The 26,935-nt window shown below is 60.8% G+C and overlaps 2 protein-coding genes across 8 annotated transcripts in view; one reads left to right on the top strand and one right to left on the bottom strand.

Moving 5' to 3' along the window:
- Positions 1-67: 67 nt before the first annotated feature.
- HMGA1 (high mobility group AT-hook 1) lies at positions 68-7,509 on the bottom strand. 6 transcript variants are annotated; one of them, XM_030233108.2, is made up of 6 exons: positions 7,378-7,509; positions 7,022-7,144; positions 3,535-3,639; positions 2,762-2,845; positions 2,310-2,360; positions 68-1,214 (listed from the first exon to the last, which is right to left on the bottom strand). In XM_030233108.2, exons 3-6 carry the CDS (start codon positions 3,634-3,636, stop codon positions 1,158-1,160), a joined length of 294 nt encoding a protein of 97 aa, XP_030088968.1. In that variant the 5' UTR covers positions 3,637-3,639; positions 7,022-7,144; positions 7,378-7,509; the 3' UTR covers positions 68-1,157. The 6 variants fall into 6 exon arrangements, with proteins under 6 accessions (XP_030088968.1, XP_030088970.1, XP_050841252.1 ...); XM_030233110.2 differs by having other exon boundaries at positions 68-1,211; positions 7,378-7,493; XM_050985295.1 differs by having other exon boundaries at positions 68-1,211; positions 2,762-2,842; positions 7,378-7,493.
- Positions 7,510-21,119: 13,610 nt separating this feature from the next.
- The window catches only part of GRM4 (glutamate metabotropic receptor 4), a 34,200-nt gene continuing 28,384 nt past the window's right edge, over positions 21,120-26,935 (top strand). For both annotated transcript variants that reach the window (XM_050985273.1, XM_050985274.1), the window contains exon 1: positions 21,120-21,192. The gene's annotated coding sequence lies outside the window, so the exon portion shown is untranslated. The remainder of the gene's footprint in view (positions 21,193-26,935) is intronic.

The raw sequence follows: 26,935 nt of genomic DNA, 5'->3' as shown, positions 1-26,935 counted from the left end.
GAGATGCCCCGGGAGGAGCCAGCCCTGCCCCACCCAGCCAGGGCCCGGGACAGAGGCATCACAAACATCCATAAAATGTTTTATTCAAGTAACTGCAAATAGGAACCCAAAAGGTCGTTAACAGTGAACCAAAAAAAAACCCAAACCAAACCCCGATTCTCTCCCGCCGGGGCCGCCCGGCACCGACCTCCGGTCCCGCTGCAGCCGTCGTGCTGGGGCAGAGGGGCAGGGGGAGCATCCCATGGTCCTCCCACACCTCTGCCCTGCCAGCCTCGATCCCTTGAAGCAGCAGAGCAAACTAGACCTCAAAATAACAATTAAAAAAAAAAAGAAAAATGAAGCCCAAAAAAAAGGGGGAAAAAAAAAAAATACCCCACAGCCCCCAGCAACACCCCGAAAACAGGAACCACCGAGCCCACGGTGCCCTGGCAGTGCAGCAGCACGTCTGTGAGTTCAGAGAGTGGAACTTAAATATCCAGAGGTAGTTGTGAATGAAAGGAAAAAAAGTACTAAACAAAAAAATATATATATATACCAGAACCTATGAGGAGAGGGCTGCCCAGAGCCAGCCGTGCCCGGGCACCCCTGGGGACTGGCACCCCTGGGGGTGGGCACCCCAGGGATGGGCTCCCTCGCCACGGGAGCTGCTCCCGCACACAGTGCAGTCACCCAGGACTGGGGGGACCAAGGGGGTTGCCCAGGGTAGCAGCAGGCCAGAGCAAAGGTCTAATGCATTTTGGGGGGGTCTCACCTTCACTGCCCCCCCTGTCTCTTCCCTGCAGAGGCCCCAGGGCAGAGCCCAGTGCTGGGGGGGCAGCCAGCACCCACTTTGGTGGGGTGAGATCACTGCATGGGGGGCAGCGAAGGTGGGGGGTGCCAGCCCCGGCTCTCTGCCATGATCCCCCTTTCCAGTGGGGTGCCCCGAACCCCAGGGCTGGGGAGGGGGAGCTGGGGCAGGTGCCCCCCCCGGGCGGGGGCTGCGGGGGCCGCCCGGGTTGGGCCATTTTCCAGTGCTGCCGTTGTCTGAGGGTGAGGAGGGAGCGGAGGAGGGAGGAGGAGGAGGAGGAAGCCAGGGCGGCACAGTGGGTCTCTCCCACCCCTCTCCCCCGGCCGCTGCGGGGCCGTCGGGCGATGAGGTAGCGCCGGTTCGGGAGGTGTCACTGCTCCTCCTCGGATGACTCCTGGGAAATGTTCACCTCCTCCTCGTCCTGCTGCTGCAAGGCAAGGGAGCGTGGCCGGGGGGTGTCAGGGAGCGCAGCCCCACTCCAGTGCCCCTGCACCAAGGGCTGGCCGGGCACATCACACCCCTTGTGCAACGAGGGAAACTCAGCTGGGTCAAGGACTGGCCCTGACCCCAGCTCGGAGGTAAATCCCAGGTGAGAAACCCCTGGGTGGGCTGACAGTGAGGAGGGGAGAACACAACTCCACCAACACCTCTGAGCGTGGGACTGCCACGGCCGGGTCCCCAGTGGCCAGCAGGGGGGTGGTGGCAGCCGAGGCTGTCCCTGTCCAGCCCCGGGTGTCCCTGTCCAGCCCCCAGGCCGGGGTGGGCGGCCGTGACCCCGCACGCGGCGGTGACTCAGGGCTGAGTGAGCCTGAGTCACAGCAGCCCCCGCTTCCTCCCGCTCCATTCACAAAAACGCCACCGCGCCTGCCAGAACGGGACATCGTGTCCCGGCACGGCCCCGCTGGCACGGGACAGGCTCCTCCCACACCCCCCTGCACTGGCTGCACAGCCTGGGGTCCCCAAACAGGCCCTGGCACTGTGACACCGGCACAGGGGGCCCCAGGACGGCACCTCGGGTTTGCAGCCCTGGCTGGCCCCAAGCCCTCGGCTCTGCGAGGAATTTCAGTGGGAAAAGGAGCAAAATCTGGGACAGACAGGGAAAGGAGATGAAACTGTCCAGGTACCTGGCACCCGCCTGAGCTGTGAACCGAGGGGGAAAGGAGAAAAAATGGAATGGAGGAGGGGAAGCTCAGGGAAGGAAGGGGGTGGCTGCACCCGTGGGCTGCAGGAATGTTGTGCAGGGACCCGGGCAGGCGTGTGCCAGCATGTCCCCAGGGCAGGACCAGCCAGCCAGCGCTGCTCTTGGGCCCATGCAGAGGGGGGGTGGGCAGGATTCCTCAAACCCCCACCTCTAGAGGCTTCAGAGCCCACTCAGTGCAGCGTCCTACTGGCTCAACTGCTCTGAGCTCCTCCAACCTGACAGCCTCCACGCTGCACTCACGGGGCTCTCTGGGGAGCTGTACTGCCCCCAAAGTGCCTAGTGCCCTACCAGGGTGGATGGGGAAGGGAAAAGCCTGCTCACCGATTTTTTGGGTCGCCCTCGAGGTTTCCTCCCTGGTGTGACTGCAGCTTTCTGAGCCAGGATAACAAAAAAGGCATTTTGGTCAGGCTGTCCCCAGGATGCTGGCAGGGGTGGGCGGTGTTCCCCTTCCTCCCACCGTGACTGCCGGATTCATCACCCCAGTGGCATCTCCTGGGGTGCTGCTGCCAGCCCCCCAAGCCCCCCCAGCCCTGGGATGCCCCATGAGTCACGAGGTGGGTGCAGGATGTGAGTCGCACGTTTTGCAAACAGGTTTATCTCGGGTGTCCTGGTGCTGACACATGGCCCCCAGCTCCCCCACCCTCCTTGGGCCAGATTCCTCCCCCCATCCCCACCTCAGAGGCAGATCTGCCCTGAATTGTCCATAACTGAGCTCAAACTGGACCTGCTGTGGTACCAGCACCCAGCTGGAGCACCCTGTCCCAGGTACCTACCCTGCCCTTTGGGGTGGCCTTGTTTTTACTGCCCTTCGGCCGTCCACGGGGTCTCTTGGGGGTCGGGGCCTCGCTGGGCTCCTGCTGGAGGGAGAGCACAGGGGGTTTGCATGCCCAGAGTGGCTTCCAGAGCAGCCAGGGATGCTCCAGTCCCTGCAGACCCTGCCAGGGCAGGGATGCTCCCATGTGGGAGCCCTGGTCACACTGGGATTGGCAAACACCAGGCACAGGCTCCCGTGTGTCCTTCAGCTGGGCATAGGTGACCTTTTCCACCCCCAGCATCACCCACTTAGCCCAGCTGGACGATCCCCACAGCCCCTCAGCCCACACCCTGCTTGCTGCTGGTGCTGCAGCTGAGGAAGAAGTGCTGGAGAAGCCACAAATCACCTTTTCTGCAGGAAAACGTTGTGCACAAACCCCACCTGCCTCGGGGGGGCTGAGCGGGGTTTGGTACTATAAAGGCTCCAGCAGCATCTTATCTCTCTGAGCAGCTTTTGCTAATGGGGCTTTAATTAGCCTGTCTGCAAAGGCAGGTTCAGCAGGGCCTGGGGAGGGGCAGGAGAGCCCCCAGGAGGGGCCAGGAGCTCGGGGGGGCTCTGGAGACCCCCAGGAAGGTCTTGCTGCTGGTGAGCCCTGGGGAGGTGCTGCCCAAAGGGGTAACAGGGCTGCACTGAGGGTGTCCCCAGCCTGGGGTGTAGGTGTGGGGGGGTTTCCTGCTGCCCCATACCCTGGGGGTGCCCAGCCCCCCATTTCTCATAGGGGACCCCACGTACCTGCGGCTTCTTCCTGGGCCGCCCTCGGCCCCTCTTCTCCGACACGTCTTTCTCCCCTTTGGAGGCCAGGGGCTGGCTGGATTTGGCACTGGATTCACTCATCGTCTGTCCCAGCGGGGTGAGGAGGAGTGGGAGGGAGGGAGGAAGGTCAGTCAGGCACGGCTCTGGCTCGCCATGCCAGCCGTGGCATCCCCCAGCCCTCACCCCAGGGCAGGAGATGCCCCCTGCACGCTCCTGGCATCTGCTGGGCAGCAAAATGCCCTGGCTGCAGGGCAGTGCCCGAGCCCATGGCACAGCCACCCTGCAGGAGCAGCCAGTGCCCAGCTCCTGGGACCCCCTCAGGCATTTGGGGAGCAGCAGCTTGGCCTGCCCATCCTGCAGAGCCCCTTTCCTGAAGGAGGCTCCAGATTTAATCTGGAATCCCAAATGTGCTGCTGGCACAGGCGAGCTGAGGCAGGGTGAGTGGTGGCATTAAGGACTTTGGGTGTCCCCACAAGGGTGCCAGGGCCTTGGAGTGGGGCTCAGGGTCCCACAGCCCTGCCCCTGCTGCCTAGCTGAGGTTAGGGACAAGCACTTGACCTGATGACACCAGGTTGTCACCTCCCCTGTGCATGTCCCCAAAGGCTGGGCAACTCTACCTAGCTCTTGGAGCAATTCCACCAAGGAAAAGGCTCCATCTTCCCCTCTCCACCTCGTTGCTTCCCAGGGGCACAGGGAAAACCTGCTTTTCCAGAGCTGTGGGGGTGGCTCCGTGCCCGGCTGCCAGCCCAGGAGGCGGCAGGATGGACTCGGGGTGGGAAGGAGCAGGATTGCTGCCCCAGCCCTGGTGGTGACCCCACACGCTGGGGACACCTGCCAGGGTGGGGATGTGAGGCTTCCCAGCAGGAACAGAGGCAGTTCTGAGGCTGTGTGCCCAGCCTGTGTGTGCTGATGGAGGCACCCTCCTACCTCTGGGATAATAATGCTCAGTTTTGAGGAACTGGTCCCAATTTGATGGTGTTGGAGTAGCTGGGATAGCAGGGCTGTGGGGGCAGAGGGTGCTGAGCCCCTTGGGACACTGAGCCTCACTGGGGAGGGTGTGGGCAGGACATGCAGCCCGAGGAGCCACTCTCAGACCTCTGAGCCTTTTCAAAAAACAGGCGTCAGCTCCTGCTCCCCTCTGGAAGTGACTCATGAGTGCAGAACAACAACAACAAAAACCACCCTCGGAGTCTTTTTTTTTTTTTTTTTGGGAGACAGAAACCATGCTGTAGTGTAAACACCCCGAAAATATTACTCACAGCATCCCAGAGCCCTTCAAGGAGTCTCTTAGGAAAAAAAAGAAGTATGGTTTAGATTTAGGCCAGCAAAGGGCCGGCTGCTGGTCGGGCTGGGACTGGGATTTTGTCTCTTTTTAAGTCAATTTCTGTCAGAGGCAGAGCAGTCTCGAGCTGCTCTGTGCCCCCTCCTGCAGCTGGAAACAGAAGGGCCCAGCATGGCCCCCACCCTGCTGGGCTCTCCTCCCCTGGAGGAGGAACCAGACCCCACAGCAGCTCCAGCAGGGAATGCCAGGGGGACCCTCCATGGGACGGGGGTGCCGCTGGGTATTCCCCCATCCCCCCCAAAAGCAGCTGCTGCTGCAAAGTTGTTGGTGCTGGGGAAAGCACGTGCACTTTCCAACCACCCCTGTGCATCCCACCCACCCATCCCTCCCCTTCCCTCCAGCACCTCAGAGCTCTCTGCAGGGATTCCAGAGCTCGGGGGGCTCGGGGGACTCTGGTAGAGGGGGCTGGGAAGGAGGATGCTGGAAATGGGGGATGCTTCTCTCCCACCCCAGCCCCTTCCCTGCTCCCGAGAGCAGCCCCAGCCCCCCTCAGCGCCCCCGGCTCGGCAGCACCTGCCCCGGGTGTGCTGCCAGCCTGTGGGACCACGCCGGGCACATGGCGGGAGCAGCTCCGGCCCTGCTCACACGCATCAGAGCCACGGAGGGAGGGAGGGAGCAGCTGGGTTGCCATGGAGGAGAGGAAGCAGCTGAGGGAGAAACCTTTCCAGGCAGGGAGGAATCAGTGGGGGGACGCGGGCAGGGGCTGCCGGGCTCCCCGCGGCCGGGGGCGGGGGGAACATCTCTGCACGGTTTGGAGGTGGAGGGGCCACATCTGCCCGTCGATTGAGGGAGCTGGGGGAAGGAAACCTCCTCCCCTCTCCATCCCTATGGATGCTGAGCCGCCGGGCCCTCCTCCCCCAGCCTCATCGCTCCCTCTGCTCCACAGCGTGAGCTGGGCCGTCCTCAGCGGCCACCTCTGGGTTGCACAAGGGCCAACCTGTCCCCTCGGAGCGACGCTCCCGCCTGCTCTTGGGCCTGGTCTCGCCTTCCCAGCTGCCTGCGCTGGCTTATGCTGCTCTGTGCTGATAACCCCATAAATCCCCCGCTCCTGCCACCTACTCTTAGATTAAACAAACTGGCCCAGGAGAAGCGGGGAGACAGGCGGGGGCCTTAGATCTTAAATTTAAAAAAAAAATATATTTTTATATATATATATATATATATATATATAAAAGCTCTTCACGCCCAGAAAATCCAGCCTGATGGCAGCTGGAGAGGGATCCCAGCCGCACCTCCTGGCAGAGGGATGGGGAAGGAGGAGGGGAAGGAATCGTGGAGCAGAAGTTGAAGAGCCTGTTGGGCAGGGGTGCGGGCCGGGAGGGATGTGCGGGCTCCTCCTTAGCACAGACCCGCCGTGGGGCTGCTCTGAACCCCACCCCGGGGCTGCCATTGAGCAAAGTCCCCCCCTTCCTTCCTGGGATGCATAATAAAAGGAAGTGATAAAGGAAAGGAAGGAGGGAGGTGGAGGAGAAAGAAAAGAGGCAGGAAGGGCACCATCAGGGCTTTGTGAAGCCCCTGTCCTGGGGGGGGGTGGTGTAATAAAACCCCTCGTGGAGCCGGCGCTGCGGGCGGGCTGCGGGAATGGCGGGGTGCGGGGGCACCATCCGGCGTGGGGCCGAGCCCCAGCAGCACAACTTCGCCCCGAACCGCGTGTGCTCGCTCCCCGAGAGCCGGCCTCGGCCTCGCGGCGGCCCCGCGCACCTCCCGCCGCCCCGGCCTCCCCGCCGGGCCGCGCTCGCCCGCCCGCGCAGCGCCCGCGGCCCCGCGCACCTTGCACGGTGCCGGCCGTCCCGGGGCCGTCCCGGGGCCGTGCGGGCCCCCCGGGCTCGGTGCGGGGCGTTTGCATCACCCGCAGCCGAGTAAGTGGAGCAAAGTCGCTCGGCGGTGGGAGCAGCGGCTTCGGGGACCCCCGCCCGTCCCCCCCCCGGCTCCGCCGCGGCCCGCCAGGTGCATCAGGCTGCTATTAACAATAATTAATACCGATAATAAAGCGAAGCACGGCGAGCCGCACGCAGCCGCGTCCCTGCAAAGCCCGACACGCCGGGGCCGATCGTGCCCCGCATGCGGCGAGGGGAAGCAGAGCCCCGGCCCCCCGCAGCAAAGGAAGAGGAAGGTGGCACTCACAGTCAGCTTGATCGCGGAGCCGGGCGTTCGCGGTGGGTTTTGGGGGCGGCTCGATGGTTTTGTTTTTCCCGGCGGGTCTGTGTTGCGGAGCGAAGGGACCCCCCGCCCGCGGCGACTGCGGATCTGCAAGGAGAAGAGAGAGGCTGCGGCTCAGCCCCGCATCCCCGGCCCCGCCAGGCCCCGCGTATTTATATAAATAATAAAGAGAGAGAGAGAGAGAGAAAAAAAATTGCTCCAGGAGGAAGGAAGCTGGGTCAAAATCATTTGCAGGGAACGAGGGGAAAAAAAAAATAGGAGGGGGGGAGAAAGGGGGGAGAGGGGGGAAAAAAAAAACCGGAGCGCGCTCCTAGCCTTACTGGAGGGGATCCAGCTGCTAAAAATAGCAAAATCACACTCGAAATTAAATAAGGGCAAACAGGCGAAGGGAGCTCCCAGCGCCGGCGGAGCGGGGGAGGCGGAGCCGGGGCCGCATCACGGCGGGGGCGGCGCGGGGCGGCGCGGCCGGGAGCGATAGGGCCGTTCAAAGGGCTGCGGCGGCGGCTGCGCCCCTGGCCCTGCCCGCCCGAGGGTCCCCGGAGCCGGATGGAGCGTCCCCTTGGGAGGCCGGAGAGGATTGAGACACCCTCGTCCTCCCGCTCTGGGAATGCTCCCGGTGCGGCCGTACCTGGGGGGGCGGTGACCCCACTGTGGGTGATCCCCCATGGGAACACCCGCGGCTCTCCCCTCTCCGTATTTTGGGCTGGCCTGGGGGGTTTGGTGTCCCTGTGGGAGCAGTCACCATCTGCCGATGGCCAGAGCACGATGCTGCTTCTGTTTGTTGCCTTCTCACCAGGTCAACCCCCACGAAAGCTTCTGGTCCCCATGTGGAGGCACCAGCAGTGGGGGCCCCCTCCCCGGGGCCCCCAGGGCCGCCTGGATGGTGCTGTGATATTAATTAAATGTGTGATATTAATTAATGTGTTACTGCAGCACCACTGCCGGAAGGGGAGGCTGCTGTGGGGCAGGTTCTGCTCGGTGCACAGTGGGGTTTGGGGGCTCCTGGGTGGCCCCGAGGCTCTCCTGGGTTTTATGCAGCTGCTGGGCTCAGTCTGCAGTGAAGAGCTTCATTCAGAATTCCTCTGGTTGGTTTGGAAGGGGTTTGGGTCAGTCTGGAGTCAGCTGAGATCAGCTCTCCAGTGAGGTACCCCAAAACCCAGGTCCCCACTGGGTCAGGGCAGTTTCTAACACAAGTTGAGGGTTTGGGATCTTGCGCTGCTTTTCCTTGATGGGAGACTGGGAAATCCAAGCTCAGCATCCCGTTGTGCAAAATTTCTGCAAACTCCTGAGAAAACAACAATCACAAATCTTATGGAAACTCTGATTTAGGTGCTTTTGACAATCCTGACTCTAAGGGTTGAACTCTGAAGTGAAGATCTGAACTTCAGACTGCTGGATTTAAGTTTCAGTTTCAGAAAAGTTTTTGTTTAAAGATTTAAAAAAAAAGGAGACCCTTAAAAAGATGAAATGTGAAAGAATCAATATCTGCCTGTGCAAAACTGCTCTGGCAGGGAATGTTTGTGAAGAAAAACAAACCAGACCCAGCCAGGCTTGGGGCACTTGTGTCTGCTAACTGTTATTTGGATTTTTCAAATCCCCTACAAATTCCCCTGCCTAAATCAGAGCAGTGTCCATTTCTCACAATTAAAAAATGAAACAAAGATGGGGAGAACCCTCCAGCAAGAGGGCTCCTGTTCCCAAACACCTGCAGGAAGAGCAGGCACAGCCTGCCTGCACCCTGATCCAAGCTCTGCTGGGTCTCCCCCATCTCAGGGCCTTGTGCCCAGCCAGGGGTTGTTTACAGACCCCAAGTACCCATTTTTTGGGCTAAAATTAGCGTTTCTCCACCTGCAGGCAGCCCTGCCTGGGTTTGGATGTGCCAGAGTGCTTTTTACCCCAACGCTGCTGCTCAGGCTTCCCCTTTGCCGTGAGCCCAATGAGGAATTTGGTTTGTGTTCTGGCAGAGGCTCATTGTTATTAATATCCCTCGTTATTTACTGTGCACTCCCCGTGAATGGCAGCAGCCGAGTCCTGCAAACCACCGGGGCTGCTCTGCTTTAATCCCTCCAAGTTTTGGCAGCTCCCCACTCTCTGAGCCCACGCTGGAGTCTCCCCACACCGGGTTCACCCGTGGGGTGACCACTTGGTCTCTAAAGAAAACCAGAGCTGCAGGGGTGCCCCAGAACTAGAGAGAGGTGGGGAGATGGCCTAGCAGGCAGGTACGGACACACAGCCACGTGCAAGGAGGGCAAAACAGCGAAAAAACTGGGCTGGAGCAGAGCCCACTGCTGCACTCCGGAACGAACATTTTCACTTTTGTTTCTGCACTTGGGTTCCTGATTTACAGCTCGCGGCCGAGTGGGTTTGGGGGCAGGGCTGTGCATCCCCCATCCCGCCGTTGAGTTCTGCAGCAAGACAGGAAGCTGAAAATGGCTTGAAACAGGGGAACAAATGATTTATTATCCCCCCCCCCCCCCAATCGCAGCTGAGCCCAACGCGGGGCACAGCGGGTGCCGTGCCGGGTGGCATCGCACGGAGCCGCGCAGCCCCGGTGTCCCGGAGGCCGAACCCGCTGGGAACCCCCCCGGGATGCGAACGGGGATGTCCCGGTCCGGGTGCTCGCAGGGCTGGCCGGCCATAGCGCGGGAGGACAGGGACAGGGACGTGGCCTTTGTTTCCCCTCCCGGCTTTGTTTCCCCGATGGCCCCATTGATGAAGCCCCATGCGGCCAAACAGCCCCGGACCCACCCCAAACCAGGCCTGTTAATTTGATTAAATGGCTCCTTCCTCCTTCTCACCCCTGGAGCAGATTAAGCTCTCACCAGGGCAGCGTTTTCCTGCAGCCCCATTCTGGGGACAAATTCCTAAATCACCTGATAACTTACAGGCTTAAACCGCCGATTTGAGCCCGGGGTTTGCAGGATGCAGCCCCAGGCCAGCCCCGTGGGGTGCACGAGGAGCTGCAAATGGGGCGTGCACACACGATTTAGTTCCTATCTCGATTTATTTAGCCAGTATTTCAGGCCCCAGAGGAGCGCTGATGGTGAAACGGGTGCCCAGTGCTCCGGAAAAGCTGCACCTCTGGAAAGTGCCCTGAAAAAAAAGGTGCTTGAAATCACCCCCAGCTCCCTGAGCTCCTCAGAACCGCAGGTGCTGATCAGGTGTCCCCAAAAGCACCCAGGGGGTACACGGGGGACCAGACGGTGGCCCTGAGTGGCACACGTTTTATCCTGCCCTGCCCTGCATCCTGGCACTGCCACCGAGCCCTGCAAAGCTGCGTTTGGGATTTGTGCTCCTAATTCCTGCTAATTTCCCTGGGAAAGGGGAAACCCGATCCTCTGAGTCAGCTCAGGTTGTTGGGTGATTAGAAGGGCCACCTGGCTAATTACGAGTGGGTGTCATTGTCACCTGCAGAGCCTCTGGAACAGCAGTTAATGGGGCGCGGCGGGAGTTGGGGTTCAGAGGAGAATTTGGTGGCGGTGGGAGCAGGGAAGGATTTGGAGGTGCTTCCTTCCCTGGGCTCCGGAGTGCTTGGGGCTGCAATAAGCACAGCCCCCGCACAGGGAAATGCACATAAATAACTCCCTGTACCCTGATGATCCTGAGACAGCACAGGCTGATCCATGGCGGCCGCAGGGTGAGCAGGATCAGCCGGTGGGGCTGGAAAGCGGCTCAGGCTCAGCCACCCCTCACCTGCACGTCCTGACCTGTGGGGACATGTCCCTGCCCGTCACCCCTACTCAGTGCCAGCAGGGTCTGGTTTAGTGCCACTCCTGTCCCCTGGGATGGAGAGGAGGCATTTTGGGCGCTGCTGATGGTGGGATGGGGATGGGCAACGGGCCGTGTGTGGGGTGCTCCGACTTGGGCACTCTCCTGCAGCATCCCATGAGTTTTGGGGAGCTGCTCAGGCCCCTGGCGGGTGCCTCTGCTCCTCCAACGCCGGCTGTGCCACCTCCTGGGCCTGGGGTGGCTGCTGGCTCAGGCAGGGAGCGGGATGCTCCGGGGCTGCAGCCATCGCTGCGCGGCTGCACAATGGCCTTTTGTCTGCGGGGCTGCCCCGGGAACATCCCGCCATCCCAGTTTCCCAGTAACATGAAACCTCCTCGGGGCTGCGTGCCGGGAGCACAAAGCCTGGGGCTGCTGCGGGGGGCAGCCCTGGCCCCGCTCTCGACTCCCCCCACACTCCAGCACATGTGCACCGAGCGTGCTGGGGCTCAGGTGGGTGGGGGGAGGCTGCCAGCCCAGCCGGGGTCCCGCCTGGCAGGGAGGAGGCGGCAGCAATCAGGGCAGCACCAGGAATGGCGCCGTGTGCCGCTCCCCTGTGAGAGGATGCGGCTGAGCCAGGCTGGGGGTGGTGGCAACTTCCTCACCTCTGGTGTCCCCTGGCAGGGAATATGCCAGGGGTGAGAAAATCCCTGTGGGCGCTCCCTGGAGCCCCTTCCCTGTGCTCTGGCCTGGAGGTGCCGATGGTGGCGAGGAGGGAGGGGAGAGGCTGGAGAGGAGCCGCTGTAAATCATTAACGGGGAGGCGGCGGAGGGGAATGCGAGGGGTCATTAATCGAGGGCTCTCTGGCGGGCTCACAGTGCGGTCTGGCCGCCTGGTATTTTTTTAATAAAGGAATTTTATTGCACATCAAATCTGATCAGGGCAGCGAAGGAGGTGGCGGCTGCTGGCAGCATCCAAGGAGGGGTGGGGGGATACTCTGCAAAGCACTTGCAGGGGCCTGGAGGACACGCGGTGCAAGGACAGGGATGTTTTTCCTGAATTTCCCAGCCTTTCCTACTCTTCCATGCCCTGGAATCTCTCTGTATGATAGGGAAGGAGCCCCCCACTCCTTGGCCAGCTCTGAGTCCACTGTGGCAAAGGGGATGCACCCGGGGCTCCAAGAAAACACTTTCCCCAGCCAAATTCCTTGACACTTTCCCGTTTACTCAGCTCCGGTTGGAAAAGCATCGAGGACCGGGGAACTTCCCTGGTCCTGGTGACTCAGGTGCTGGTCACCGGGGTGACTCAGCTGCTGGCAGAGTCCCGGCTCCGGAGGCACAGGGGGCGCGGGGTGACACAGAGGAACGGGAGCGAGAGGCGATGCCGGAGGTGATGGGACGGGAAATGGGGCCAAGCTGGCTGCTGGTGAAAGGGAGGGAGCGGGAGCCAGAGCAGCCCTGCCCGTGTCCCCTCCATGGCCTGGGGGTTTGACCAAAGGGCTTTGGGAGGACATGGGTCAGGGCGGGCACAGGGTCACCTAATGGCCAGTGAATGACCCGAGGCGGCAGGGCGGGAAGGAGCGTCCTCGGATGGAACCGGCAGGTTTTCCTGCGGGGGACGCGCTCCCACGTAGCCAGAATCACAGAATTATGGAATAATTTAGGTCGGAAAAGCCAACGCTGTGGTTTCCTGCTGCCACCTAACGGGGAGAGGCTCCGGCTGTGGAGCGGGATGGAGGGAGGGCTCCGCGTGCTGCCCCCGCCGCCCCGGATGAGTCCCAGCATCCCTCACCGGCAGCAGCACGGTGCTGGATGGGCTGGGGGCAAAAAGGGGCCGGGCAGGGCTGAGAGGCGCCTTCCTGTCCCTCCTCCGGCAGTGCCCGCGGGGAGGTGTTTGGTCCCCTGGGGAGGGACATTCGAGGGGTGTTGGTGACCCGGCTGCAGGCCTGAGCCCTCCATGTGCTGTTCTCTTTGTCCCCAGAGCTCAGGGACAGTGGGTTTGTCTCTATCAGGGGACCCCCAGGCACATGACGTGTCCCTGCAGCTCTCCCGTTCCCGGGGGAATGTGACACCCAGCCGGGCCGGGATTAGGGCCGGCTATAATGGGATGGGCCGGGGGTCACCGCTCCTTCCCGGCTCCGGTTACTCGGTGCCTGGCCCGGCTCTGCCAGGGGCTCATCTTTCAAATAGCAGGGACAGGCTGGCAGGGGGGCTGTGGGGGCGCCAAGGGGCTCAGGGGCTGGGAGGGGGGGTCAGTGAGGCTGGAAACCACCATGGGGCTGAGCACCCCAGCCCTCCATGCCCCCAAACCCACGGAGGGGGGAGCAGGCTGTGATAATCCCCATGGCCCCTGCCCAGGAAAATCACCTTCCCCACCTTCACAGAGGGGCAGGGCGTTCCTCACGTGCTGCCGTGCCCTGGTACCCCCCCATCCATCATGAGAGCAGCCAGGTGGGACTTTGCCAGGCTGTCACCCACCTTCCAAGCCAGCTCTGGGCTCGGGGAATGGCTTCCTTGGCAACTGCTCCTCCGTGTGTGGGAGCGGAGCCGCACGCGTGGCTCCCCTCGAGGGGAGCGTCACGACACGGCTGGGGGGAGGCTGGGGGGAGGCTCCCCGTGACTCGGAGCTGGGGGAGGACAGCACTGTTCCCATCCCTGACGAGCGGTCCCAGAGTCCCTGTGGGGTGGGAGAGAACACCCCCGAATGAGCCCACCCCGGCACCCACGCCACCCTTAAATAGAAGGATGTGGCTTCTTGGAGGGTCCCTGCTCCCCAGCGCCTGTGGAAGAGGCTGGAGCAGGGATCTGCCCTGGAGATTTAGGGAAGGGTCCTGAGGGGGCTGTGGAGGTGTAACCTGTGTTTCACCTGCTGCACGAGCTGATTGGAGGCTGATGCACAGGAGCTGCTTGCTCAGGCTGTGCCACACCTGGGGGCTGGAGGGGACAGTCCCCACCGTAGCCGTGTGTATGTGTGTGTGTGTGTGTGTGTGTTTATTTAGGATAATCATTGCTCCACACACCTTCTCCCCACCCCCTGGGCCACAGGGATGCCCCGTGCCGGGTCCCTTCTGCTGCATGGCTGCAATGAGTGTGGCTTCCACGGGAAGGCACTGCTGCCCCTGACCTCACCCTAAAAAGAGTGAGGTTAGGGGAGGGAGAGTGCACAGTGGAGGTTAGGGGGCCAAGGGACAATGTTGGGGGGCTTGGGGTGACACACAGACATTGTGGGCTGAGGGGCAAGAAGGGGGGCCTTGACAGGTGGAGAGCTGACACTGAGGGTTAGGGGTACAAAGGACACAGGGTGCCAGGTGGGGTTAGGTTACAGGCACAGCAGCCCTCACCCCAACCCTAAGCTCACCCTAAACAGCACCCCTAGAACACCAGATTTCCCCAACAGGAGCTGCAGGCAATGACCCTAATGGTGGGACAACCCCAGAACCCTGCCAGCAGCTGCAGGCAGTGACCCCAATTCTGGCTGCTCCTGATTGTGTTTCACCACCACCCCGTGCTGAGTCCCCCTTTCCCCCAAACATCATCTCCCAGAGCACTGCTGGGGTGCTCTCTGCCCCTGGCACCCACAGCCCCCTCCTGTTCTTCCTCACTGCTGAGCCCCCTTGGAGCTGAGTGATGCATTCTCTTCCCTCTCCCCTTGTCCCAGGGGTCAGGGGTTTGTTGGACTGGGCTGTCTCCAGTGCACAGGAGAACCTCTGGAACGCTTTGCCTGGGGCTTGGGGAGCTGTGGGAGAGAGAAAAAGAAAATAAACCCAATTATAATAATAAAGGGTTTGAATATTGTGCAGTGAAGTGGGGCTGGAGCCTCTGCTGAGCTCTGCAAAAGCAGGGTGATAGGAAGGAGCTCCGAATGGATTGACAACATCCAAACTGGGAGCAGAAAGGAACTGGGGGGACTGGAGGGGTTTGGGGGGTGGCTGCTGGCAGGTGCATGAGCCTGTGGTGTGTGAGGGGTGGTGGATGTGACTGGGATGGATTTGGATGGGATCCAGGGTGGTGCTGGGGGAGCTGCTCCCTCCTGGGACGACTTTGCTGCCGCCGAGACGCGGCCAGGAGGATGAGGAACCTCTTGGGATGCTGCTGCACAGTGTGGGATCCCTCCTGCCTCTCCCTAAACCCTTTTGTGACTTTCCCAAAAGCCATTTCCTGGCCTGGGAAGGGGGGGGTGTCACCCCAGCAGTGGCTGGGGGCCCCTCCCAGCACAGCCCCTCACTGCGGCACCGATCGATGACCAACATAATTACTCCTGCAAAGGCAAATCCGTGCTGGCCTCGGCTGCTTGGTAGCACTCCAAGGAAGACAGTGTTTCCTTGCAAGGATGAGGCCATGAATATTTTATGTCCGAGGAGGATATTTCTTTCAGGAGGTTGTTGCATGAATTATGGAGAAGTTGGGAGGAGAAGACGGGTGCTGCTCGCTGGGGTCAGCTCCGGGCTGGAGGCTGCGCTGGCACCACCAGACTTTACCTTGGGTTCCTTTCCCTGGGTGCTGGGCGAGGTGTGCCCCTCACTGCCCACCACAGCAGCAAGCAGGGTGTGCTGGAGGAGCCTCTGGTGCAAATCCATCCCAGTTTGGGACAGTTTGTTCTCCGGCAGAGCAGGTTGGTGCACGCAGAGTGAAAGGGCAGTATTGGCATGGGTTGGGTGTGGGATGGGTGCTCAGCTGCCAGTCTGGAGGTGTGTGAGGGGGGTACAGCAGCTTCCCTGGACACCTGGAGGGGACAAGCAAGGAATGGAGCCCTTCCCTGCTTTCCCCTATCTCCTTATGCCGGGATGGGTGCTGGAGATGTTGGTGCTGGGCCCACCCAGCATCCCGTGGCTTTCCAGTCCCAGTTCCTCACCAGAGCCGGTGCTGCTGCTCTCCTCTCCCTTCTGCCCTGTCCCCTGCCCATGTCCTGCATCCCAGGTGCTGTTGCCACCTTGCTCCAGCATGGCTGGTTGGGAAAAACGAGGGGGTTGTCGTCCATGCCATCCCTGCCTTCCGTGTTAGTTAAGGTGTAAAGATTTTCCTCTAATTGTCCTGTGGGTGCAGAGGGAGTGTGTGCTGCCTGGCCGTCACAGTTAATTTTATCAGCAAATGTTCTCTCTCCTTCCCTATTCTCCCTCTTTTTTTGAGATTTAAAGAAAACATTTCCAGCTGCTCATGATCCCTGTGGGTGGATTAAAAACCCCTCCTGCACCAAAATGGAAATGCAGACAGAGCTGTTTGTCCCTCTTTCCCAATGCCAGGTTTGAGGGACAGGGTTGTACCTTTGGGATGTTGCACTGGGGACAGGGGGACATCTCTGGCTTTAAAAACAAAATTGGTGGCAGAAGGGGAAGGTTGGTTCATAGGAGCAGGGTGGCACCACTGGGATCCTGGTGCTGGTTTGGGGGCAGGTCCTGCTCTCTCTGAAGCATCAGCACAAAAAGCTGCTGATGGTGCAGGACGAGGGATTTCCAGGAGAACATTGTGCCTCAGCTTTTCATGTTTCTGTATTGTTTAAACCCCAAATTTGGAGTAATCGCTGCCCAAAATAACCTCTGGCCACTCAGCACGTCCCTGGGCCTGAGCCCTTCCCTCCTTTTCTGTAAAGCAACAGCTTCTAACTGGGATGGGAGCAGCTCACCAGTTGCACTGAGTGGATCAGACTGGAGGGCACATCCAGCAGCAGCCCTCGTGTTTTCCTGTGAGCAGCAGAGTGAGGTGCAGGGCTGGGCTCCAAAGCTCCCAAATCCCTGCTCCTTCCCCATGCTGGAGCAGCAGCTGCAGGAGGGAGGCAGGACATGGCCCAGAGCATGGAGCTGACAAAACTCCCCATTTTTGGAGATGCTGGAACCACCTCACGGGGTCAGTCCAGGGGCAAAGCAGCAGCTTTTCTTTCCTGGGGGCTGAGGCTGGCAGGGGGCATCGCTGTGCTGAGCTGTGCTGGTCTCTGCTCTGCTCCTGGGGGTGTCCCCGTGCGGGTCTGGCCAGGGCTGGCTGTTCTCCTCAGCAGCTCTCTCGCCATTAGGTGGAACTGTTGTCGAGGAGAAGAGAGATGGTGCTGCCCGACTTCAGCTCCCATAGCCAGGCACGGGCTCTTTGTCCTCGTGTCACGGCAGCAGGGAGGTATAGAGAGGGATTTTTAGGTTGGATACACCCAAGAAAGAGCAATAACCCCCCAAGAAGAGGCCCTGAGGCTGCAGCAAGAGGAGGTTTGGAGAGAGAGGCATTGCCTCGATGGCAGCTCCCCAGTGCACTCCATCCCCTCGTTGCTGCCCTGGGGGAAAAGCCCAGAAGCCCAGAAAAGTCCCCTTGGTGGCCTCTGAGAGGCAGGGCTGGTTCCTTGGGACCACCTGGGGTTTCTCTGGGGCTCCCACATCAGCTGGGGGCTGCGGGTGCCTGGCAGGACCCTGGGCTGCAGGAAAGCCTTTGGTGGGAGCTTGACAGCCCCCAAAGTAGGTGAAAGGCTGCCAGGGAGCTGGCACAGGTACAGGAGCCTTCCTCACGAGGAGGAGGAGGAGTTGTCATCACTCCCAGCCTGCAGCCGAATCATCCCTCGCTCATTGCTGATTCCTCCCCGCAAGCCCGGATGGGTTTTTTCTTTTTCTTTTTCTTTTTTTTTTTTTTTTTTCCCCGCATTTCTTTAAAATGCAACTTTTCCCATCAAGATCTGTTAGTCATGAGGCGTATAATGAGTTTTATATATATTTAAGTGGTCTGACATTCGGCATCCCATTATCCCCACTCCTCGAGAGAGGCACGGACCCGATGTGTGAATGTCAAGCCCATGCGAGCACAGGCAGTGCTGTTCCTGCTCTGGAAAGATCCAGATCTATTACCCACCTTCATGTGCTGGGGCTGTGTGGGAGTCTCTTTCTTCAGGAAAGAAATCCAAGGCTGCCTTTCTTTTTTTTTTTATTATTTTTTTTTCCCTCCTTGGCCTATTATTTAGGTGTTTTTGGAGGGGTTGAGCTGAGTTATTCTGTTGGTTTTGTTTTGCAGTTTTGTTTGTCCCTCGGGTGACTGCCCAGCTCAGGGTGAGCTCATGGCTTAATTCCTGCTGGAAAATGTCTGTGGGCTGAGCCAGGGTCACCCCACTCATTCCCTGCCAACTTCCACAGACACTTTTCCCATCCCTGTCCTCTTGCTACGGCTCGGCTCTGCCTGACGTCAGTGAAAATCTTCCCTTTGCTACAAAATCCCTGAGGAGCAGGACAAAAGTGTCATCATGGCTCTTCTTTCTTTCTTTTCCTCCTCAAATCCTTCCTCTGCTCTTTTCTTCTGGCCTGTCCTTTTATTTCTTCCTGTTCCACCAGCACTGCAGGACCCGTGTCCCTGTGCTGCTGCTCCTCCCAGCCACGTTTCTCCCTCAGACAATTGGGACACCAGAAAAGCATCCCCAGCCACCCCCACCCCTTACCCTGCAAACTTATTTTTCTTTAAATACACACGAAAATAGCTCTTGCCGGGCCTCCTGCTTTTTAATTGTGTAGATATTACAGCTAATTACAGTTCTATTAATATTTCACTTTGAATTAAAGATTTATTTTCCACACCCTTCTATCCAGGAGGGAATTCACACCCAAGGCAATTGCAGGCACTGGCAATGCAGCCCCCAGATGAAAAGGGCTGGGTGTGATTCCTGAGCCTCCATCTCTTTGACAGGAGTGACCCATGAGGAGGAAGGAGGAGGTGGTGGCTCGGCCATAAATTATTCAAAGCCCTTTTGCAGAGCTGAGCCGGAATGTCCAGTCCATAAGATGCGGTTTCAAGTTTTCCTATATTAAAAAAAAAAAAAAAAATCAAATTGCAAGCAGTTGTGTCTCCTGATGGCGCTTGGTGGCCTCAGCAGTGGACACAGTGACCTTCCTGGCTGGCTGGGGGCCAGGAGCTGTGAGCCCAGAGCTGTCCCTGCCTGAGGACAGCTGTGGGATGAGTGGGGTCAGGGACCCAGAGCCTCCTGCACGGATCCTGTGAGCCTGGGAGTTCAGGGAGAGGCTGCTGGGGGCCCTGGAGGTGCTGGGGCAGCCTGGATGAACAGGAGCAGGGAGATGGGAACAGGCTCAGGCCCCAGCCCTGCCCTCGGGACGAGGAACTCGCTGAGCTCCTCTGGCTTGGTGCCTGCAGAGCTGATATCGATCCTGGCGGACTCCTCCGTGTCCATTTGCTGATGGCATCGAGCTCTCCTGGAGGATCTGATCAGCTCTGACCCCAGCACTGAGCAGGAGCCCTCGCAGCCACCTCTGTGGGGTTTGCAAAGCTGCTCTCAGGGTAACCCCACAGGAGAGCTGCACCCCTGGAATCCTGGGGTGCCTCCCATCCTCTCAGCCCCACACCGTGGCCTTTCCCGCTGTGCTGGGGGAATCATTGGCCTCAGCTGGATTTCCAAATGTTAATTGGGCTCTGACGTTGCCGGTGGTGACACGAGCGAGCGCTGTGCTGGTATTTTGGGTTCTGGCTGGCAGAGGCTGTGAGCAGGGGAGACGTGCAGGCCGTGAGGCTTGGAGAGGAGAAGAGAGGCACTGCCAGCTCAGCCATGGTGGGAAGAGCACCCTGCAGTCCCTGGGATTCAGGGAGTTGAATCTTTGGGAGGGTTGGGTTATGATTTTCCACTGGAGCCAGGGCAGCAGTGAGGAGCTCCTGAATGAGCTGGCTGCTGGAGCAGCTCAGGTGGTGCTTCGGCCAAAATTCTCCACAATTTATCCCAAACACCTTCCCCCAGGGATTCTTTGGGACCTGGGAAGACCAGAACAAGGTGGCCTGGAGTCCTCATGACCCAGGCTGTGAGCAGAGCACCCTTGTTTCTCCTTGAAGGCAAACACGTGTCTTAGAAATCCCCAGGAGCTGAGGGCTTCACCCGATTTGGAGCAGGGACTTTGACCCTAAAAAAGCTACTTTTGGCAAGGGATTTGTGCCTGGCTTATCCTGTGGTGTCTGGAGTCCCCTCAGCCCAGACTTGGGGCAGGCAGGGGGTCCTGTCCTCCCAGAGGCTTGGGTTTTATGTCCCCTCCTCACTGAGCACAGTGAGGATTCCTTTGGGTTCAACTCTTGTCATCAGCACTGCCAGGGCTGAGGATGCTCACGGGGTGTGGTGGGGCTGTGCCCTCCCCTCTGTCCCACTAGAGCAGAGTGACAGCAAACACCGCATTTGTTCTTGCTGTAAACAAAACTACTGCAACAGCCTGGTGGCTCTGCAGCTCTGGGCAGCATCCTGTGAGCACCTGGATCCACGGGAATATTCCAGTGGCAGGAGGGTGGCTGGGCAGCTTTTCAGGAGCTGCATCTCACTGGGAGGCCAGGGCTCTTTCAAATCCAAGCACTGGAGCTGGGCAATCCCGAGTGCTTCGGCAAAACCGACTCCTCTCCACCTTCCTAACCAGGATTTGGGTGAAAAGGAGCCTTAACTGAGGTCAACCAGCCCACCTGGGCCCTGGCTGAACCTCACCGGGGCTGGGATTTCGCTGTTTCAAATGAGCAGCACGAGTCACCCCTCAGGGAAGATGAGGCTGGAATTGCGTGTTTGTGGTTCGTGCTCGGTTCTTTGGTGCTGGGAGGCGCCAGAGCCCCCTGCCCACAGCCAGACCCCGCTTGGTGTGCGCGGATGGGTCCCCGCAGGAGGGGCTGGGAGCTCTGGCATCCCCGCTTGCCCGCAGGTGAGCGCCAGGGTGTGCCCTAATTGCTCCGGTGACCGAGCAATCACCACCGTGTCATTACCGTGATGGATCGCAGCAGTTAATGTGTCAATGGCCATTACCGGGGGGTTGTGTTTTCTCTGGATTAATGAATCGACACCGCTCGACGGGCTCCTCGGAGCCGCGGGGCCCGGCGGGGGGGATTGACGGGGAAAGCAGGCGAGCCAGGAGCCGAGCTCCGCGGAGCGGGGTGTTGGCAGCGTTTTATGGGAGGGAGAAGGGCAGCGGCTTGGGGTGACAGCATCCTTCCTCTTCGCTGCTTGCGGGAGCTGCTCCCACCTGGAAAAGGGAATTGGAGGATGGCTGTCGCTGCAGGGAGCCGGAGACCCTCAGCAGCCTGCCGGGGAGACCCTTCCTCCAGGAGCCGGGGGTCCGCCGGGGCGGGGGTCCCCGCGCTGCGCTAGGGCTTTAAGAGGCTGGCAAAGCCGGCGGCGGGCTTCCCAGCTCCTCTTCATGCAAAACTTCCCCTGCCCCGGCTCTCCTCCTCCTCCCCCTTTTCCCCCTCCTCCTCCCCCTTCTCCACCTCTTCCTCCTCCTCCTCCTCCTCGCCGCGGCTGCGGTGCGCGGAGCGCGGCGGGTCCCGCCCGGCTGCGGCTCGCTCGGCTCCCGGGCCGGGCCGGGGCTGGGGGGGCCGGGGCCGCCCCCGCCGCACGCCGCAGGGCCCCCCCGGGCTGCCCGCGCCCCCGGGCCGGGGGCGGATCGCAGCTCCGGGCACCGGGCGGAGACGGGGCCGGCGGCGCCGCCAACTTGGCACTGCCCGCGGGTAAGTGCGGGCGGCGCGGGGGGAGCATCCCCGGGACGCCCGGTGTCCCCGCACCTTCCCCCGGAGCTGGAGTGTCCCCCGCTCCCCCTCCCTGCAGCCGGGCCGCGGGGCCCCCCCCCCCCCCCCAACGCTCCGGCGAATTTTCCGCCTTTCCTTCTATTTTTGGGCTGGGGGGGCTGCGACAGCGGGGGCTGCAGCCCGGAACCCCCAGCGCTCCCCCCTCTCCCACTCATCGCATTATTCATTGCTGGCGACTGCGGAGCGCTGCCCCCTCCTCGCTCCGCTGCTCCCCCCGCCAGGGGTACGGCGGGCACCCCTTGCCCCGGTCCCCAACCTGCCACCTTTGTCCCCAGAGGTGCCCACTGCCCGGCGAGGGCTTCGGGAGGGGAGCTGGGGGTCTCGTCCGGACGGAGGGGGCTGGCAGGGGTCGGGGCAGGAGGCAGCGGGCAGGGGCGGGTGGCCGTGACCGTGGCCGAGGCGCCGGCGGGGGCTGCCCTCGCCTCGCCGCAGCGGGCAGCGCCCGCAGAGCCGCCGCAGGGCAGGGCAGGGGGGACAGGAGAGCGGCGGAGGGCTGAAGGCGCTTCCCCTGCCAGCTCGGAGGGGCTGTGGGGAGTACGATCCTTCCTCGGCGCCGGAGCGACCCCTCGGAGGCACCCCTGGGCCGGGCAGAGCCCCGCTCCGGGGTCGGTTCCACTCCGGAGCGTTCTCCCGCTCCTTGGCGCTCTCCGGGCGAGCGGATCTGAGGCGTCGGGAGCCGCTGGGGAAGTTGGCAACCGTGAGAAAAAACCGGAGAACTCTCCCACTGCCTGCCCGGGTGCAGCCCCGCCAGCCCTCCTCCTCCTCCACCTCCTCCTCCTCCCCTCGGTGTGATGAGTTTGCCGTGCTCTGCCAGCCGGGTGATTTTCCGTGGGCTGCTCCGGCGCTGGGGGATGCCCGCTGCCTTCGGCGGCGGCTGCGACGGAGAGGCTGCGGGTGAGTCACCGCCTTTGCCATCGCCATCGCGCTGCAGGTGACCTGTGGCTCGGGGCTCGGCGGGGGTGGCACGAGGCAGGGCTGGCGGTCACCGCAGGAGCCCACCGGCAGTGGCCGTGTGCCCCGGGCAGGGCTCGGGGAGGGGCGGAAGGATGGAAGGATGAAGAGAAGGAGCAGAGCTGATCTGTTGAATGCAGCGAGGAGCTCGGGAAAACACCACCAAAACTGCCAAAAGAAAAAGCTCGTTTCCTTCCCCGCGTTTGTGCCCTGTAAGCAGCGTTTATCTACATCAGGCAGCAGGGGGATGCTCTGGGGATGTGCCAGGCAAGGCTGTGGGGAGGAGAGCTGGGACAAGACCCTTTTCCGTGTGACCTGCCACCTCTGTGCTGGGGGGCTCGGTCTGATGTGATGTGCAGAGATCCTTCCTGATTGTGGCCAGGCTGGAGGGACAGTGCTCCTGGTGGGGGTGGTCCCTCTCTGTGATGGCAGAGGGTCCCATGGACAGCAGTGGCTCTAGCTGCCCCAGGCTGGGGGGAAGCTCTTCTGAGGAGTCATCAGGCACTGGCTTAGGGGTGCTGAGCTGCACCCCGGGGTGTCGGAGCAGCATCAAGGGGATTTTCCCATGGGAATCCAAGCTCGAGTGGAGCCATGGCATGGCCCCACATCCCAGGGGCCAGCATCACCCTGCGGAGGAGCCTAACGGCTCCCCAAAAAAGAGCATCACGTGCTTCAACTTTGGCATCAGGCAGGAGGAGGATGGATTTGTCAGCTCAGCCACCCCCTTCCAGATCTTCCCAGAAAGGCAACGGCTTGAAGAAGTGGCAGGTCCTAATTATAACATACGTGAACCCGCGCCCGCCGCCCTCCCCGGCTTTGTGCCCGCTGCGGGCACCGGCTCTTCCTCCTGGGCGCTGCATCTCGCGGAGGGTTTTCCTCCCTGCAGTTCCCTGGATGGCCCCGCACCGAGCCCGGCTCCGGATGGGGCTCTCTGGAGTCACTGCCGGGGGGGTGTGGGCAGGGGCTGGCACTGCCAGACCGCAGTGTCGAGGTGTGGGTGTGATGGGGAGCCTGGACACCGCACGCTGCCGCGGGCACTGCCGGGCACCGGCAGTCAGGCCGTACTCTTGCTCAGAGCCAGCACCGTCCCAAATTGCAGATGGCGATAAAAAATTAATTGCGGGATTCTGCTGCACGTGGCAGGAGCGGGGACCAGCGGCTCCTTCCCTCCCTCCCTCCCTCCTTCCCAGCCGCTGGAGCTCTGCGCTGGCTGCCCGCGGACACCTCGCGCCGCCTGCCCGCAAGGTGAGCTGCTGCTCTCTCGCCGCTTGCTCCGGGGCTGGATCCTGCTCGCCTTCCCCCCCTGCTGCGCCATCCCATCCTTCAAAGTGAGGGATTAGCCCTGACCCGCTTGGCAGCGGGAGGGAGGCGGAAGGAGAGGGCTTTCTGCAGTTAAGGACATATAGAAATATGGTGTGATAAATATTCCTTGGATCTCATCTGTGTCCTGCAGGAGCAGTTTTGGTTGGACTTCAGCATCCTTCAGGAGATGCTCCAGGGCACTGAGGTGGGTGGTCATACCCAGCCTTTCCCCACCGTGGGGCTCTGAGCCGGGTGCTGGCAGGATCTGGTTGCAGAGAGGACAAGTTGGCACCTTGGTGATGGGCTCGGGCTTGTGCGAGCGTTGTGCTATTGGTTCATGCATCAATTGAGGGGTTGCGGGGCAGGGGCTATGTCTTGGAGCTCACTGGGGGGGTTTGGGTGGCACAATCCAGGATCTCTGCTCACTGCTGAGCTGTGGCCTTGCTTCTCTGAGCAAACGCCGGGGTACTGGACCTGAATATTTAAGGTTTTGCCTGTCGGGAGAGAACTTAACCTGGCATCCCCTCCCTCTGTCCACGTCTCAATTCTGCTCTACTTCATGGAGCTTTTGCAATTAAAAAGACCAGGAGCCAAGCGAAGTACCCTGTAGCTGCATGCAGGAGGGAAGAGTGAGTGTACACTAATTGGGATATTGTGCTGCCTGCTGGCTGGCCCTGCTTGCTGGAGGAAGAGCAGGTGGGGAAAGAAATAGCCTTGATTTTCAAAAAGATGCTGTGGAGCTGGTAGGAACCAGTGTGGCTTAAGCTGGCACAGCCCTCCCAGTGCCAGGGCTGGGCTGGAATCTCTGGTGCTGGTGGAGCTGGGCTCTTTGGCGGCTGGGGATGGGTGCAGGTGAGTGCTGGGCGCTCTTGGCTGATTATTGCTGCATCTCCTGGGCTGTAACCAGCTCAGCTTCTGCCGGGTTTAACGAGCCCCAGAAAATGCTCTGGCTTTGAACTGGGAGATTGATGGATCCTGCTGCAGGCAGAGCTCTGGGGAGTGGGGTCTGTCTGGAGTGTGTCCACCACAGTCCAGCCCGGGCAGTGCTTGTGGGGACATGCAGGAGGAGCTGCAGGAAGGAGCCACAGAGGTGATGCCTTGGGTGGCTGGTTGCTCCTCCTGGCACTGGAGAGGGTTTTGCAGCAGGAGATCTCTGTGATGTGGGGGAATTTTTAATCAGAGTTTGATTTCATGGAATCACAGAATGGTTTGGGTTGGAAGGGACCTTAACGCTCATCCAGTTTCAGCCCTTGAAATGGGCACGGGCACTTTTCACTAGACCAGGTCGCCCCAAGAGGGGCTCACCTGTCCAGCTGAGCCCTCTCCTGCTCCTTCCAGGGTCCTCCGTGGCTGACGATGCCGGTGGCCCGGTGGCCACCACTAGAGGGGGGCAGGATGCCACCGTGCTGCCCGGGCCCATGTCCGGGGTGCCGGGATCCGCAGGGCTCTGCCTGTCCTGGGGCAGCAGCATCGTCTCCCTCTGCCCTGGCGCTGCTCAGCCCACCCTGGCTCGGGCAGGGGATGACCCACACCCGGGAGATCTCGGTTTGGTTGGTGCTTGTGCCACCTCCCAGATCCAGATCGGGCTGCGGCATAGCCGGGATGAGGGCGATGGGAGGGCTCTGTCCTCACCGATGCTGTGCTGGTGGAAGTAGGAGAAAACAGAATTTCTCCTTCCTTCGGGGCTGGGGTAAGCACCACACTGAGTGATGATCCCACCCAGTTATTGCCACCCTCGTGGTGCCCCTGTGGAGCTGTGCAGGTGGAACAGGAGGGTGGCTGTGGCCCCTTGCTGCCTGGTGTGTGTGGGTAAGGATGTTCCCGGCTCCATGAGCACCTGCTGTAGGCAGGTGTCTTCTTCCAGATGTGCACCTCCCTCCAGATGTGCCCCTGGTGGAGCAGCTGCTTTGAGGAGGCTCAGGCATGGTGGAACCAAGGTCTGGGCTGTGTGGAAGCAGTGACCTGTGTGTGGCTGAGGAGCTGCTGGGGGCAGGTGGAGGGGACAGGGGTGCTCATCTGTCACCCCTTCCTGGGCCGTTTGCAGCAGGGGCTCATCGGGTAACTCCGGCTCCATCTCCCCCGTGAGGGATCCGAACCAGCTCCCTCCTCCTCTCCCCATTATTTGTGCTTTCTTCTTGCCTGCCGTGATATTTTTACCTTCAGTTCGTTCAGATTATATGATCAAAGGAGCCACAAAGGGGAGAGAACAGAGAGGGAAAAAGCTTAAAAGAAGAAAGGGAAAGGCAGTGGGCTCTGGGGGCACTGCCAGCTCTGCGGGAGCTGCCGTGGGCTCTGAGGGTTTTCCTGGGAGCAGGTCCATGATGTGAGCATCCCACCTTTGATGGGCAGAAGTGTTGCAGCTCCAGGGATGAGGGTGGGAGAGGTGACCTGCTTTTGGCTGGTGCAGGGCTCTGAAGGCAGCTGTGGTGTCTGAGCATCCCTTCGTCTCCCCATCCTCCTCCTCCTCCCCAGCACGGGCAGAGCCTGATCTGCTCCCAGGCCGTGCAGGAGCCACATTGCCCTGCTCCATGCCCACTGGTGATGTGTGGGGTGGTCCTTGCAGGGGGGACAGGACCATGCAGAGGTCTGATCCCTGTCCTTGATCCCCATCCGAGCAGGGCTCTCCCAGCAGGCTGGGGCGGGGGTTTTGCTGCGGCATTCCCAACCTCCTGCCTTTGGAAGCACAGAGCTGGGCACCAGGTAATTCTGGTTCCTTAAAAGCCCCGGCTGTCAGAATCGCTTTGGAGATGGGCCTTCAAGTGGCTGCGGCGGGCTCGGGGAGGTGTATAATTTATGGAGGTGAGTTGAAGCCAGGGTCCTCCTGGCTGGGATGGCTGCGGAGCTGGAGCACCCTTGGGGCTGGTGAGACTCTGTCCAGTAGTCGTGGGCTTGGGTGCCAGCTCTGGGCTTGAGCTGAGATTAATTCAAGCTGTTTCCTTGGTCTCACTGTTGCTGCTCGTCCTGCCTGGGGAATGCATTTGCCGGCTCGGCTCCTTGCTGCTTTTGGTGCCTGCATTAATCATGTGCTGCCCTCAGCATCCATCAGCGGCTGCTGGGAGACGACAACTGCGGGGATGGGCAGGAGGGCGAGCCTGCCTTGGGGGGGAAACTGAGGCAGGGGCTGTGCTGCTGGGGCGGGGGCAGCTCAGGTGCTGTCGATATCTGCTGCTGGAAGCCATCGATAACGGAAGCAGCTGCTGGCTCAGGAATCAGTGGCCTGAAGGGAGAGTGGCAGGAGTGCAGTGCTTTAGGTTGTGACTCGGATCCAGAATGCTGGGTTTTGGCAGTGCCTGCCTGTAGCTGAGGATGCAGACCTCAGCTTGTGGGGCTCCAGACAAGTGGGCTTGTGGAAGTTGACTGAAAAACCCACTGGGAAAAACTAGGGGTGGTTTAGGATAGGCAGGGACTAGGG

Source organism: Serinus canaria, chromosome 26 (assembly GCF_022539315.1).
Source record: "Serinus canaria isolate serCan28SL12 chromosome 26, serCan2020, whole genome shotgun sequence".
Classification (NCBI taxonomy): Eukaryota; Metazoa; Chordata; class Aves; order Passeriformes; family Fringillidae; genus Serinus; species Serinus canaria.
Note: the sequence above shows the minus strand (reverse complement) of the source record. Positions and strands in the feature narration are given on the sequence as shown.

Bases quoted from the DNA above. Each gene is read 5' to 3' on its own strand.
- HMGA1 (XM_030233108.2), bottom strand. From the start codon at position 3,636: ATGAGTGAATCCAGTGCCAAATCCAGCCAGCCCCTGGCCTCCAAAGGG. The intron at 2,361-2,761 runs GTAGGTACCTGG...ATCCTGGCTCAG, and splicing joins AGGCCACCCCAAAGGGCAGG to AAAGCTGCAGTCACACCAGG. The intron at 1,215-2,309 runs GTGAGCAGGCTT...CTTGCCTTGCAG, and splicing joins GAGGGCGACCCAAAAAATCG to CAGCAGGACGAGGAGGAGGT.